The sequence below is a fragment of the Hetaerina americana genome, unplaced genomic scaffold (genome assembly GCF_022747635.1).
Source record: "Hetaerina americana unplaced genomic scaffold, ioHetAmer1.1.p SCAF_15, whole genome shotgun sequence".
In the NCBI taxonomy this organism is placed as follows: domain Eukaryota; kingdom Metazoa; phylum Arthropoda; class Insecta; order Odonata; family Calopterygidae; genus Hetaerina; species Hetaerina americana.
In genome coordinates this window covers 12102927-12119056 of record NW_027286625.1, presented here as the reverse complement: position 1 = coordinate 12119056, position 16130 = coordinate 12102927, and the positions used below count along the sequence as shown (strand labels likewise).

The window sequence follows — 16130 nt, the reverse complement described above, 5'->3', positions numbered from 1 at the left end:
TATTTTTGCCAAAAAATTGGCAAAACTGCATTTCCATTTACTTATTTTATTTTCATAATCTGGAATGTGGAACTAAGAATTTATTCCAAGTTCAAAATAGAAGTCACCAAACCTTTAAATTCAAATTTGCTCAAAGGGAGAACACTCTAAGATTGAACTGTGAATTGTAGTCACAGTTTATTTATGAGCAGAATCAATATAAAGAATTGCAGATTTCAAAACTTAGAATGCAATTTTCATTTTTTTCGTATTTATTCAGATTCCGCCATATTTAGATCCAAGATCTTTTTCCATGAGACTTACCGTTCTTCCAACTGCAAAGATTGTCATGGTAACGTTAGCAATATTCTTCTTGTCCCACAGGTCGACAGTTTGGAAAAGATCGACGTCAGGTACTCCATATTTTACACAGGCTTTCTGAAACCTGTGGAGTTTTGGAAATAAAATATAATTATAACTAAGATAGTTTCTTCTTAAGGCAAACAAGATTGGGAAACCCTCTCGTTACATTAGTATCTCCATGGTATGTATCTTTTTATTTTAACAGTCCCTGTCATGTGGTTTTTTTAAAGGAAAAGTAGAGGCGCCGAAGATAATGTGGAATAATTTTATGAACGAATGAATAAAAAGTGGATGCAAAGTATTAATTTCTGAATTATGAATAATGGGTGAATATAAAATATTCAATTCTGAAATGCAAATAATGAGTCGATATAAAAATTCACACACTATTCACCACCCTCCTACGGCTCGCTCAAAGATGTGACCGAATATGTTGAGAAAGACAGGAAAAGGAAAGACGGATAGGTGTTAAGGATCACTTTTAGACAAGTGAGTAGTATGGGTAATCAAATCTGATGAGCTCTAAAGTACTCGGCTAAACTTTTTCGAACTTCTTAATGAAATTTGAAAATATAACTTAGCAAGATCCACTGAAATTTGATGAAAAACTACCTATTTTGTCGAACAGTGGACATCATCAGTTACAAAATAAAGGATAGTACATAGAGTGATATTTAGACTAATTTAGAGTGATGGCGCAAGAGTGATATTTTCCAATTATTCCACATTTTTACGGAGAACATATTTATGGACGCCCGCCGAAAATCATTACTTACCCTTGTGGATTACATAAATATCAATTTCTGAATGACTGAAGTGCGTACCATTTGCTAGGATCAATCAAATCTTTTTCTACCCATATATCCCCCTTCCCACATAGTAGAATCACTACTCCCTTGCCTTTACTAGAGTGATCCACGGAGAATGAGTATAATCATCTTGGTTGATGAGAAATACTAACTTGGAAAAGGACATTAAATTTATAACGATTCTCGGCCTCGTAATACACAAAGTTGAACACACAATTCTCCGAAGCATGATCTCACTGAAGCAATGGCGTTATGATTATAAGGCATAAGATCTGGTCCACTGGCTCGAAAGTTGTGCTAGTCAATACCCAAACACTAATTCCAAACCCTATTTCTACTAATATAACTAATTTCAACTAATAAAAACTACGTTACAATGCACTGCCTTGGCCAATGCCTAAATTTCAGAGATCTTACAAGCCAGATACCGTAGGTAAGCAGTCACTGGCTAGAAGTAGTTATACAAGAGCCCTAGGGCTAATACAGAACGATAGTTGGCAGGAAACAAACAGTAACATTTATCTATCGTTTCAGGCTTTACTTCGTGGAAGTATTTAATATCCATTCATAAAAGAAAGACTCGTACTTTACGAGTCAAGGAACACGCTAGGTGTCACAAAAATCAGAATAACAACTCTCTCTTCGCCAAGCATTTACTGGAATTCGACCACAGCAGTGACTTTGTCCCAGAGATATTACACACACTCCCAAAAGGATTAAAAATGGACGCTCTCGAGCAATTAGAGATTAGAAGGCACTTGGTAAACCCCAACACGACACTTTGTAATGAGCAATTGTTCCCATACATCTCCCCACTCCTCTCCGAGAAACTAGCCTGGAAATGGTCAAAACAATCCATCAACGCACCTGCGAGCCCCCACCCCTCTCAAATCCTTCCAACCCTCCCCGCCCCCACTCTGTCCTGAGGGTATATATTCTTGCTCTGTCTGTTTTGCAAATTTGTACCTAATGATGCCGCAAGTCGGTGAAACGCGTTGTACCGTATAATAAAATCTGTGGAAAAGTACGAGTCTTTATTTTCAGAATGGATAGTAACATTTTTCTTTCGGGTAGCTTCAGAAAACTTACAAAACAGAAGATCAAAAGCAGCGTGTTTGAAAAATGTATTGTTTCTCTGAGAGTGGATAATAATAGACCGTTAACCATTAGCTACTTACTGACTGACGTTGTCCATCATTTTGTAATCTCCTCCGCTGAGGTTCACTTTGGGGATGATACCCGGCTGGAGTCTGTTCATCAATTTACACAATAGGATGCCGTCACGGAGGCCATCTTCGAAGCTGCATCCTTTGAAGGAGAGGCAAAGCATAAAAATGAGGTTTTAGAGGTTGAGCTGAACATCATCTTCCTTTCACAAAGTTAGTCATCAATGAAGGTTCAAAGATAGAAACATCGATGCGTGGATGCCTAGTTGAACAGTACCTGGAGGGAATCGCTCTCCGGTCACCGCCTCAATCCACTCTTGAGCTTCTCGCTCTTGCTCTGGGTCGCGCTTTCCGGCAACCTGCAAGGAAGAAGGAGACGTTTAAATATGAGACAACGGTGGACCAAATTGATAAAATCGGAAATTTAACTTGCTAAACATACGAGGGTCATCCGGAAAGTAGTACCCGTTCGTGAAATAAAGACACAAAAGTAAATATTAACAAACATAAAAAATTTTATTTGAAAGAGGATACTTTAAACTACTTCTCAACATAATCTCCAAGCAAATTAAGGCATTTGTCATAACGTGTGACAAGTTTCTGTATTCCTGCTGCATAGTCCTTCGCCGCCAGCTCATTGAGATACAGGGTCACTCCTTCTTTAAGTTCTTCATCGCTGTCAAATCTTTTTCCTGCCAAAAAGTCTTTAAGCTTTGTAAAGAGATGAAAATCTGAAGGGGCCAAGTCCGGGCTATACGGTGGATGGTCGAAAGTTTCCCATTTGAATTGCTGCAAAAGTTTTTGTGTTATCCCAGCTGCATGAGGCCTGGCATTGTCATGAACGAGAATGACACCAGTAGACAATAGACCTCGCCGCCGATTTTGTATTGCCCGCCGTAATTTCTTTAATGTTTCACAATACGCATTGGCATTAATAGTGTCTCCACGGGCCATAAAATCAATAAGCAATACACCTCGTCGATCCCAGAAAATGGTTGCCATGAGTTTCCTGGTGGACAGAACTGTCTTGAATTTTTTTGGTTTGTTTGGTGAATGAGCATGATGCCACTCCATTGACTGTCGTTTACTCTCAGGTGATGCATAACAAACCCATGTTTCGTCACCAGTAATTATGCGAGTCAAGAAAGAGTCTCCTTCATCAGAATAACGTCCCAAAAACGTCAGTGCTGCAGCCATACGCTTGGTTTTGTGCTCATCTGTAAGCTTGCGAGGGACCCATCTTGCACAAATTTTTGCATAATGCAGATGGTGTTTAACAATTTCATGAACAATTGTTCGAGAAACATTGGGAAAATGCTCACAGATGTCATCAATTGTGACGCGCCGATCGTTCCTCACGAATTCGTCAACTGAGCTCACCAGTTGGTCTGTAATGACAGACGGTCTCTCCGAACGCTCATCGTCGTGTGTGTTCCCCCTCCCCATGTTGAAGTTGCGACACCACCGCCGAACAGACGACTCGTCCATTACATTGTCTCCATACACCTCCTTTAATTGGCGATGAATATCACATGGGCGAACGTTTCTTGCATTGAGGAATTTAATCACTGCCCTCACTTCACAACTGGCGGCGTCCTCAATTTTTTTAAACATTGTAAACAATCACAGAAACAACACAGGCAATGCTAGCGTCACGCACCTTGGCTCAGAGAAGGCAGACAAGCCACTGAAGCTATCTGACCTCGTCCAGCGGCTACTCGCGTCGTCAACACTTCATGCGGCACGAACGGGTACTACTTTCCGGATGACCCTCGTATTTCATGGCAAGTTCGAAAAATGTTATATTCCACCCTTGTGTCTCTGATTACAACGGTGCTCAGTTAACCGGAAAACTACGGATATCAAGGACAATACACGTATGTCTTCCTACCTTGCTTACCCTACCATCTCAATACTCCACTGGCTTTCGTAAATGGTATACTGCAATGGCATTGTGCATACTCCTTTGAGTATGCGCGGGTCGAATACAAAAGACCGAATTATAAATCTCATATTTTCTGGGTTATTTCCTGCATAACTCTTTCCTTCATTTCTTTCTAAATACTTGAGTTCTTCTGGAAGGCTCTTATCTATTAAACGTAAACACTTTTAATCACGATTTTTCTAACTATTTGTTACCTTTTCTCAAAAAGTATATTTTCTATATGGGTCAGTAAAAATCAATGCAAAATATCTCCTTCTTATTTAATTGTATTTAGAGTGATAATGATTGAAAAATATATTGATATAATATTTTCCAATGTTGATATTTAGCGTTTTAAATTATTAAAATTAACCTTACTGCAAGCATTTATACTTGGACGAACAATAAATAAAATTGTACCTCTAATACTTAGATTTAACCCGAGGGATTTGACTGGTGGGAAGGTCTAGTAAGGATCCAGGGAGTCCCAGGGTATCAGACTTGTACCGCGCAATAGTTCCATAAAAGCCATATCACATGCAAACTCTTTAATTTTATCAACCTAAGGCGATCTCCTAGTTTCCTTACGAGTTGAACCCTATCTGATAAAGGGAACACACTTTTAATGTACTCTATCTATTTTTGAAATACAGGCACCTATGTCCGAGTATATGAAAACGCGTCTTCGAGTTACAAATTTTATTTCTTGTCAAAGATTCTGTATGGCAGCTAATTCAAATAGCCCGGAATTGATCTCACTTAAACCTATGTGAAATTTATGAGTCACACTAAGCATGCAAACGACGATTTAAAAATGATTTAAACTTTTCCAATAACTTTATTACAAAATTCTAATCGAGACATGTTCAAATATTTTTCAATATCAGGTCTTAATGAGAAATCCAAATAAATTCGTGAATTGCGCCACAATTCATGGATTACACGATTCTAATCGTGTTTTAAGTAATGGTAAAAAACCTTGACGATGTAAAATTCTAAACTCTTAGATCGTATAGCATATACTGGTGATAAAATGATATAAATGATTTGAATTAATGCACAAAACTAGAATTCAAATAAAAATCTATAAAGGAAAACCTATTTTTTGACACTACATGTTTGGTGTGTAACCATCTCCAGCCACGCACTCCAGCGATGGCTTGTGGGTACCAGTAAGATGGTTAACTTAGATAGAATTCTCCAGGCATAATGAGCATTGAATTCGAAAAAACGAATTCATGCATTTGCGAAACGATTTGCATGCATGCTTCAAGATATAATTCGAAAATAGAACATCGCATTATGTGGTAGCAATTTACAAAACAAATATGCACTTGTAGAGTTAATTTAAAAAAATTAATCCGAGACTTTTCGCGGAATTTCGTGGCAGCTGTTCCCAATGTATGAAGCGTCTTCCCGGCTGTCGGCATTAATCGTAGCAGATGTTTCTAGGTGATATGATAGCTAAATAATGAATGCGACAGTTTAACTGTCACTCCTCATTGACGTGATTGAATTGAAATCTTAATTCTGGAGGAAACATGTGCTGGGTGTAAAATATCTCCTTCTTTCAAAAAATTAGGTTTTTCGATCTCAAAAATTTGCAGAAAGGTAGTACATCCAAATTAGACGTAGCCTATCTCAATTTCTGTATATTTTCCCTATTTGTGCAAAAAATTAGACGCCTATAATATATACCTTCTTGGCGTGATGTATCGCCAAGCAAACAAATTTATATATTAATAGGATTTACATATTAATAGGATTTACATAATTATTAATAGGGTAAATAATTATATGTATAAACATATATAAAGTAATAACTATAGGGTAAACCGGTACTCGATGGATGAAACAGCGAATGGCTAACGGAGACAATGAATTTAAAGTTTATATTCTGGAGTCTTCACAAAAAAATTGGAATTTTTAAAGGAGGAATCAATTTTCAAATGACAATAAAATTAAAAAATGGCAATAGACATTTTAAAAATATCGTTTAAATTATTAAAAATAGCGTTGAAAATTTTAAATGAAGTCATTTAAACAGCATTTATGAATACTCCGGAATGCAAGAACATCGGAGGCAAAAAAAAGGCGTCGGAGAAAATCGCATTTCTCAATGGCCTCCGATGCCAGTTCTTCCATTTATACAAATAAAGTGGAGTGGTTGCAGGCAAGACAAAACAATCTTCGAGACACGAGACCATCGACGGCCGTGGTCCATTACCGCGATCAGACGGTGGAAACGTCACGCGGCGCGAGAGACGAGTTCGACCACCCGTGGGAAGGTTTTCATCGCGCGAAGGTATTTTTTTTAGACCTCTCGTTCGTCTTGGGCGTGTCTTACGATTGGCATCCCCGCCGTCTTGTGAGGTTGTGAATCCCCACCCCTCATGGTGAAAAAGGGTTTGGGGTGAGGAGGGGATTCCTCCCCCCAGAGGCCGGGCGTGGCCGAATACGCGTGATGATTTACCCCACCCCCCTGGGGGTGGGGAAGTGAGGTGGCGGGCGAAGAGGCGGGTGAGGGAAGGAACTCTTTTCTATGTTTGGAACGCGGCGTGGGTTTTTCCACCTCCGTTTTCGCATTCGAACTGTTGATATTTCGTGGGGCGTGCGAGAAGACAGAGAGAGGGAGAGAGAGGAAAAAAATGGAATAGATTAAATTAGTACATCTCAAAGTCATTGTACAACACAAAATGACTAAAACGCTATCGTATCAAATATTAAGAAACGAGCATAAGAAGATATAATCTATGAAAGGAGTTTTTATCACTGTAATTATATAAAGTACGTCGCCAATGGGAAATAATGCGGGTGACATTGAGAGTAGAATTAAGAACCCATTGCCTTTAATAAAAATATTGACTGAAAATCCTGATGAAGACCAAAGGAATACTAGCAGCTACATCAAATAAAGTCATCCTTTGAAGGAATCATCCATGATTGAATTACAAGAAACAAAATAAATATGTACAAATAAACAAAGATAAAAGTTAATAGAAGGTAACAAGTCGGAAGGAATAGGGACAGCTTATCGCATATATTTAATGATACCTAGGGTAAGTAATAATATGTACATCAGGTCCTTGAAACACTTAACATAAAGTATATCTATATCCAATTGCATGTTGATGACAGCGTCCTAGGTGCTCTTTGTTCAATTTTGTTTTTATGTTTAGAATTACATATATGCCCATATACTTTCAACTATTGCTATGTGAGTTATACAATCAATATGCAAAAAAACGTTCTTTTCGTTCCACTTTAAAATTGAATCCGGAGATTCTCTTAGCACATAGCTACTATGTAGTCCATTGCAGACGTTTGCTTAAGCAAACGTAGTGACTAGGACTTATAATAATAGGAAAGGGGACTTTGCGGAGTATAAAGTCAATGCATTGGTATATTTTGCTGGCAATGAGGTTCATAAAATAATTCCGTTTTCTCACCTATGTTTTTTAATTCGACGTATGGTGTGAATCCTTTGGCGAATTGTGTTCCAGGCACGTCGAAACCTTATCGACACTGATGAGAGCGGAATCGTTAGTGATACAAAAGGCAACACACCGAGAAGAAAAGGGTTTCGTGTTAAGATAAGGAAGTGAGCGACAATTGACTCGTCAAATGTAGGTGAGGAGGCAGGATATACGGAGGCGAGGACCAAATACGTAAAAATATTGTGTGCATAAATATATTACCCCACCATTTCCTCAAGTTAGAGTGCATAAACAGGTAGTTTTTAGCATTCTATTTCACTATAAACATTCCTTCAAAGACCATGAATAAGATGGAAACCATATCAGATGCTGGGTTTCGCTTAAACTGCCTTCCCAGTATAAAGTCTTCTCTAATAACAGAAATGCTAGTGTAATGTTACAGTGACTAATTTTTGAAGTTCCCTCTTAAACTCTATAATTAAAATATAATAAGAAGGAAGCACTTCTAAATAATAGAACTTCAATTACGTGTATATATGTATGTATATATAATTATAAATATATATACATACAAATATATATATATATATATATATATATATATATATATATGTATATATATATATATTTATATATGTATATATGTATATATATACATATATATATATACACTCATGTAAACACATAATTATACAAACACACACACACACACACACACACACACACATATATATATATATATATATATATATATATATAACATTTGGACGGCACAATAGAACAGAAAATGAAATAGATAATATGGAAAAGGACATCCACATTTTAGATTGTTCGAGCATTCAGCCTTCTTCAGGTCAAACTCTAAGTTTATGAATGTATATATATATATATATATATATATATATATATATATATATATATATATACAAATATATATATATATATATATATATAAATATATATACATATATAATATATATACATACTATAGTACGTGAATAATTTTTATTTATTTTATTAAAAATTTGTTGGTTTGATAATATTGCAGGCTGGCTTCTAATGAAACATCTTACACTGCAGAATTTGTTATTCCCCATGATGGCGCAGCAATGCGATCTCAAATTAATTCTAGGAACATTTTTAAATCACTTAGGACCAAAGTATCTGTGATATCACTACATTTAGTTTCCAGGGGACATAATACTATTCACTTCGCACTGCTGTAGTGGTTCCGGGGATATATTCAGGCTTTTTTTGACTAAGTTGCATTCATCTTAAGTAATTCATTGTATATTAAAAGTGTAAATACTCATGTAATCGTGGTTCACTGATAAGAGGAATTAGTTTCGATTATAAAAATTGCAAAGAAAAATGAATGTAAATTTATACCGCGCTGCATCATATAAATAAGTAGCCATAAAAAAAATGGCATGAATTAAAGTCTGCCCAATATGTTACCATACTATGGTAAACAATGGTATGGTAACAATGGTATATATGGTTAATGGTATGCTGCATACCATTGAATCTTTCCTAGTTACTCAGTATTCGCGATGAATTATTTTGCTTGGATGGAATAGTGTAATTAGTTTATTGACAGTACAGATTTTAGAGCAGATCAATTAATGAGGGTATCAGGCGTAAAATTAATCTAGGATTGCCTTAAGACGAAAGGTTTAAACTCATCTCCTAGTCTATATTTTCAGATCGGGCGTGATCAGGTTTGCCAAATGAGGTTAAATTGGCTCAACTCCTGATCCAATTTTCAGATCACAACCAATCATATTTTCCATATCAGGTCACATTTGGTGTGCTAAATCGGCACATTTTCTGATCTACATTTTAAGAACGGACCTTATTATTATTTCCGTTAGTGTGCAGACGGACGACGGGGCGTCATTCGTGTCCGTCCCGACAGATGTGGTCAGGGTTGATGCGTTCCCCGCTCCGTTCACCGTATTAATCCCCGCGGTGAGGTTTCGTTTCGATTCTTCCGGCAAGAATTTAAATCTAGGCCGGGGTATAAAAATACAACATAAACACTATCCAGATCGATTTTATGTACAGTTCCAGGACCACACTGTTTAAAAACCTAGTGTGCTTCCAAATAAATATGAGTTTTTTTTCCTTTTGGACCATGGAAATCGGACATGTTTAACCAAATGTGTGAAAAATATATTTTTGCAATTAAAGTAGACTCAATATGAAGAAATGGGGGGATCGGTTTGATGTGGAAAAGTATGGAGGCCCATATCGAAGGGATGGGTTCAAATTCCGGTCTGAATTGATAAGACACGTTCGGCCGGTGTTCTGATCCCTACTTCTACTAGTTTAATCAAAATTTCGTATACACATGCATCCAACGGCCAGCAGATATATAAACAAATGGCAGAGGGCAGCTTTTGTATTTGCACCACAGTAAAATTTCAAAACCGTTACTACCAGTTGATTAGGCATTGAATGACTTAATTTCATCCGAGGTTTCGGTACTTGAATTCTTCGTCATGATATAACAAAGACGAATATTTATGTATTTCTTTGGAGTAATAAGAGAATTTAGGAAATAGTTGTTTCCGCAAAAAATTCATAGGAAAGTTTTCCTTTGCTCGTGTACCGAATCAGATTAACCTAACATTGAAACACTAATATTGAATTTTCATTATTGTCCAAATGAAACGATAGCCCTATATCTTCTTCATTTGTTCATAGGAGGCGAAATACGTTCATGCTGGAGAGAAATTTTCATAAATTTCTCCAACAGAGATGAATAATTGGGTACTTGAAATCGTCATCGAAATAAATTCGAAAAACTCGTTCATGAAACAGCAAGTGCATTCGAATAGCAGCTGCTCTCATATTTTGTTCTACTCCAGGGAACGTTAATTCCTGTATCGAAATACTTTCAAAATGTGGCTAAAGGTTTTTGTAGTCAAAAGCTAGGAAGAAGTTGAAGAATTGTTTCTCAGAAACGAAAGATTGATTTTCTTAGGGAAAGGCAAAGGTTCAAGATTCCGAGATCCAGATCTTCGTCAATGCAAATGGAAATCCATGTATTTTTGTTAACAATTAATGCTCATTTTGTATGCGGAGCGAAATAGTATGAATTTCCGGCAATGTTTTCATTCATAAATGTATTGAATTAGAATTATAAAATGTTATCTGATTTCTCGAAGGTAATAGGCCCTGAGCAACTGGCACGTCTATAAAATTAAATTAATCATTACCTCATATTATGACAAAATTACCATTTTCTCACTCACTCAACCAGTAGCATGCAAGATTTTAAACTATAAACCACGATCACATTAATTCCCTATATTTCTAAAATGATATTTGCTCTAACTATTGTCGGTAATACAATTTTTTGATAGATTTATCGTTTAAATATCTAAATATCCCGGGATAGCTGGGAATTAAAAAGTGTTATGAGTGCATTATTTTGAAACTTGCATTCTTTGCTTCGGTGGCGGAGCAATTCAATTATAACTGATGTTAAAATTTTAATCATGTAATTTTCTGCTTTCAGTGCTTCATCAAAATCATACAATGAAGAATAAATTCAATCATTTATAAAAGTTCAAACTTTTACAAATTTCACCTATACAAGTATTAGCATTGGCTAAAGTAGGAGCTTAGATAGTCAAACGAATAGTAACTAGGAAGTGAGGGTTATTAGAAAATGATACTCGTTTCCACGGTCAAACTCTAAGGCTTTCATTGCTAGAGGGGTTACGATTAAGGAAAAGTTTTAGAGTACATTAGTTAAATGCCATTCTGAGCACCCCTCTTCTCGAAGGTATTATCGAGTTGGATAAGCTGTTGATTTTCCCATGCCTATTCTATTTCAGGCATTTTGGACAGGTCGAAGGGGCACAGGAAACAAATGGAGTTAAAAAATAATATTTGAGATAAAGAGTTTAAAGATTTTATGTGACTTTGGAAGCATGGTAGTGTACATGCATAGTCGTCGCTTTCCTCACCTATGTTTACCAGCAGAATAATTCTAACAAAACTACATGTATAGATGAATTTCGGTAGAGCGTTAGAAAGCAAGTTCCAATTATACATATATTAAATTACAAATAGTCCAGTTGTTGCGGTATCATATCATTAACAACTTCATTCACTGTCATTAATTTAGCGTCATATACTTGGTAAACCAATTTAGTTATTAATGTTGCTTATTTTGCGAGAAGAAATATATCTGTTGACCACGTAAATATTTCTGTGGATGTATCTTGCTAAGGTTTTGTGTAAATAGAGAAATGAAATGCAAGAAATTAATAAAGTCTAAGCATAGAGACTGATATAGATCTTGAATGAAATAAAAAGAAACTTTTAAAATTTCATTTAAATGAATGAACTTTACAGAATCTTGATATAAATACAGTATACATATAATGTATTAAAATATAACTGAAGTCGATTTCATAGTTGTAAGCAGCAATGTTTTTACGACCGTTAGCTCTCCATCTAAACAAATTTCAGCCATTAATCAGAATATCTAAAATATATCTAAATATTTTACCTCTTGGAGGTTTCAATCTGATTGTAGTCCCCATATACTTCTACCCAACCCGAGTCTTTACTAATATTTTTCAGTTACAAAATGAATAGAATAGATTTCAGGTACTCCAGATAAAGAAGATTAGAATAAGCGATTAGCAAAGACTCATTAGCATTAGCGTAGTATTTAATCCATTTGAAACTTACTCTTTGAGGCAAAACCAGGGTATATAAATATATATGGAATGCTTTTGAGATGTGGGAGTGGTGAATAATTGGGAAAATAATTTGAATAGAGAGGAAGACAAACGCTGAGACTTTAAATATGATGGACGAAGAGAGGACATTACTAGGGAAAAGTCTAAGGGGGCAGAGAAGTGGGTAGAGAAAATATTGAAGGTTAGTGGGAATTTTTAAGGCTGTGATAGAATCCGGGTTACAACCTGGTCGCGGGCGTCCGTGTGCCGAACACTTCGGAGATATTCGGCAAGCGGACTCGATGAACATCGTACGTTTATACGTGCGCCGATTCATTCGCACCCAGGATACCCGATGACCTAACGGGACGCATCATCATCTCCCCGTGACGCGAGCCACATTTGCACCTGCCCAGAGCAAAAGATTACGAACGAGACGTCCACGCGTCCAAATTAGTCCGAGTGGGAAGGATGCACCTCGCGTCCGGATATCCTTTTGAGTCAAACCCCTCCCTCCCTCTCTGGCTGTCGAGGATTTAAGTGGGTACGTACACCAGGCGGTGTGGGAGCAGGAGGTGCGGGGTATAACACCCACCCTCCCCCGGCTGCACATCGCCCACCGCCACCCAAACCTCCCCCGCGGCTTCGCAGCTGGCAGGGGGCCCACCTGCCTGGCTCCTTCCGCCCCCTCCGCCTCTGCTGTCTCGAAGGATGCTGGAGAGGCACCGCGGTCGAGGTCCCCCCCTACCTCTTGCCCCCCTCGCGTCTCCGTGCACAAACGTGGGATCCGCCGCTCCTTCCAGCGGCAGACTGCCGTGTAACCCCCCAACTTGGAATCCCTGTACTCTCGTCCGAGAATATCGATGCAAGTAAACTATTGTCAACTAGTCAAACCAGCAGTAAAAGAGAAATATTGGAAGGAGGAATGTGATTGAAGTGAGAATGTTGGGCTTAGTAATCAAGGTATGGGGAGGTAAAAGGTACGTTGGATGTAAAGAACGTAGGGAGGATGGTCAAGGGGAGTTTGGATGTAATGTAGAGGGTTAAGGTACGCCTCATGGAAGTGTGGGATTTTCTATTACAGCGAACATTTTAACAGTTCACAGTGAGCAAAGCTGAATAACCACAGTCTACACACTACCACAGCAGGATGCGTACTGAGTTTAAATACGTTTAGACCTTAAAATTGTGGCTCTAACCCCACCAACCACCACGCTAGGCCGAAACGTAAGTTACTTTCATGACTGCCCTCGTATTTAGGGTCGTGTCAGGTGAGGCTGAGAAGTTAATTTATTTCATTTTTATTTTAAAACATTATTCACATGCAGCAGTCGCGCCAATTTACGGTGCAGTGTAGTTTAGCAGTGCTTAGTCCGAATCTTTCAAAAATGTGCCTCATCCGGTTCTGACTAAGTCGAGGGTGTATTGCTTCAGATCAATAAAGGGTATTCCCGGGAGGCCTTCTACAAGCCTATTAAATGACAAAGCTGATCGCCGATGATTGAGCATCTGCTAAAACCGTGATTGCCACCATACGTATCAGATTACGATATTGATTTGAGGTAATTAATTGGTCCCATACTAACTTAGAAGGAACAAAACTTCTAGATGTGTCTTCAAACTGATAACAGGATTGATTAAGACAACTTTTGTATTTAAAATTTGTAATTCCATGCATAAACGGATATCAAAATGTATTCATCTCATTCCCTGAAATGATTTGAACCAATATATGCATTTTTGATCACTTTGCCAACCTGGTTGGCTTGATGTGTAATGCATTCTTACAGGCCACAGTTTAGTCTTCACTTGGGCAAGGGTATAGTGTATTGTAAGCTCCGTTAGACAGCATATTATGAAACTTAATGATAAGCAAATATTTATCGTGGACCCCGAAGGCACATGACCTTCCCAGAGAGTTGGCATTCAAAATAAAATGCATAGGTAAAAAATACGTTGTATCAAAGTTGCGCAACGCTTCAGCTCGTATTCTTTTTTAATTAGTTTGCCAAAGTTTTTCGTACCAAGGACGAAAGGAATAAATCATAAAACTGAAAGCGTAAGTAATGCGGTTCCGGTTTTGGCCTAAGGTTGCGCTTTTATGAAATACCTGGCATGCCTCCACTGAGCAACACACTGGCAGTTAATCTTAAAAGTCCTTCCTCTCACCCAAGTGAAATAACTCATGGCCAACGAATTATTATTAGTTCGGCCCCCTTCTATCGCGTCGCAGTGGTGTATACCTAATTACTGTTCACTTCTGTACAAGCGCCACATCCGAGCAATAGTTACTCGCATAAGAATGTTCTCTTTTCTTTCAAAAATAGAGCGACAAGTCTTTTTCTATCTTTCCAATCCAGTTTCTCTTCCGTGTTCCGGTCTCAAAACACCAGGGCATAAATCTACCCATATCTCTTCGCTCATATTCTTTGCGGTATCGTGATCCTCGGGAGAGATATAAATCCTTTCCGACCAAATTTCACTGATGAACAATCGCAGACACTGCAGAAATGCACGCGCTCGGTATTATATCCGCAACTGACTGTGAGAGATTTAAAGATGGAGGCACTTCACCAACCGGTCTGTCCTTGATGCAACTCTTATCCACCGCCTACACACTTACGCAGCGAAACTTAACGCGACCGCCATTAGCCGAAACTTTTCTTGAATCAGGACTCACTTCAAAAAATAAAAATTGAATGAAATTAGGTATTGGATGTGGGACTGTTTCCGAAACAGAGCATCATACATTCTACTATCCAAATTAATGAAGGCCTTCTTGATGACTTGGAGTTCCCGCGTAGCATTACCTACTCTCATGGGGATAGTTTTTTCTTCGACCCTGGGGTTATAAGAGAATCCACGTAGGATTTCGCCAGCTTTCCTGCGTAATTTGACGTAAAAAATACTAATGTGCAAAATTTCGTCATCTACCTATGGCATAAACATTATTGGACAGATATATGCATGATATATATATTTATTGACCTGAGCCGATGCGATACTGACCGCCGCGCTACCAAGAAAGTCATTTTATGACTATTCTTGTACTTTCCGCGCTTTCTCGGGGCTAAAAATGAGGAATTTTGCTGCATAAGATGACTTATGTACAGATCAAAAAGGGGGCACGTACATTTTTGGGTTTTAAATATCTTTTGAGGAGGTTTGAACAGGAACTGACTGCGTGTGCTCAGGTGTCTCCTCAATCGTCTTGGAGAAGGTCACATAGCCCAAAACATTTACATGAGAGTGCGTTTTTTGCCATTTTTCCTAGAAGTACCGACCAGAGCCATCTCTTTCATCGACGAAAGCCTGATTCCATCAGCTGACCTATATACGTATGGACGTGATAAAGAATAAATTAGGAACATACTGCTTCGTTTTACGTTCATCAGTAAAGGGTCTTTGCCCTGCTGAAGTCTGAGGGTGGCCGATGTATCACGCGGCGACCCGCCGCTGCATTCTCGCGTGAACTACGTTTTACTCTAGAATCTCTTTCCGACGCCCACGCCTCCCCTGCGCTCCCTTAGCCCCTTAGCCTTCCAACGACACCCACCGCCTATTTATGTCGAAGATTGTGCCGTCCGTCGCGTCGGCCCCCTTCTCACCCCTGTCCTCCTCGTTGCGGGGGACCCCAGGGGTGACGACAGCCACGCGTGGAGATCTATCCATAAATTTTAGGAATCCACTCTTCCCTATGTATGATTCGAAAGAAGGGAATGCGCGGCTCACGAGACCTCCCTTAAAGC

The 16130-nt window shown here is 38.3% G+C and overlaps 1 protein-coding gene across 2 annotated transcripts in view; it reads right to left on the bottom strand.

Moving 5' to 3' along the window:
• Nucleotides 1-16130, bottom strand: part of LOC139686802 (muscle-specific protein 20-like) — a 77935-nt gene that overhangs the window by 1477 nt on the left and 60328 nt on the right. For both annotated transcript variants that reach the window (XM_071583850.1, XM_071583851.1), the window contains exons 3-5: nucleotides 2595-2676; nucleotides 2330-2459; nucleotides 304-424 (exon numbers count right to left, since the gene is read on the bottom strand). In XM_071583850.1, the coding sequence (XP_071439951.1) occupies nucleotides 304-424; nucleotides 2330-2459; nucleotides 2595-2676 (333 nt within the window). The remainder of the gene's footprint in view (nucleotides 1-303; nucleotides 425-2329; nucleotides 2460-2594; nucleotides 2677-16130) is intronic.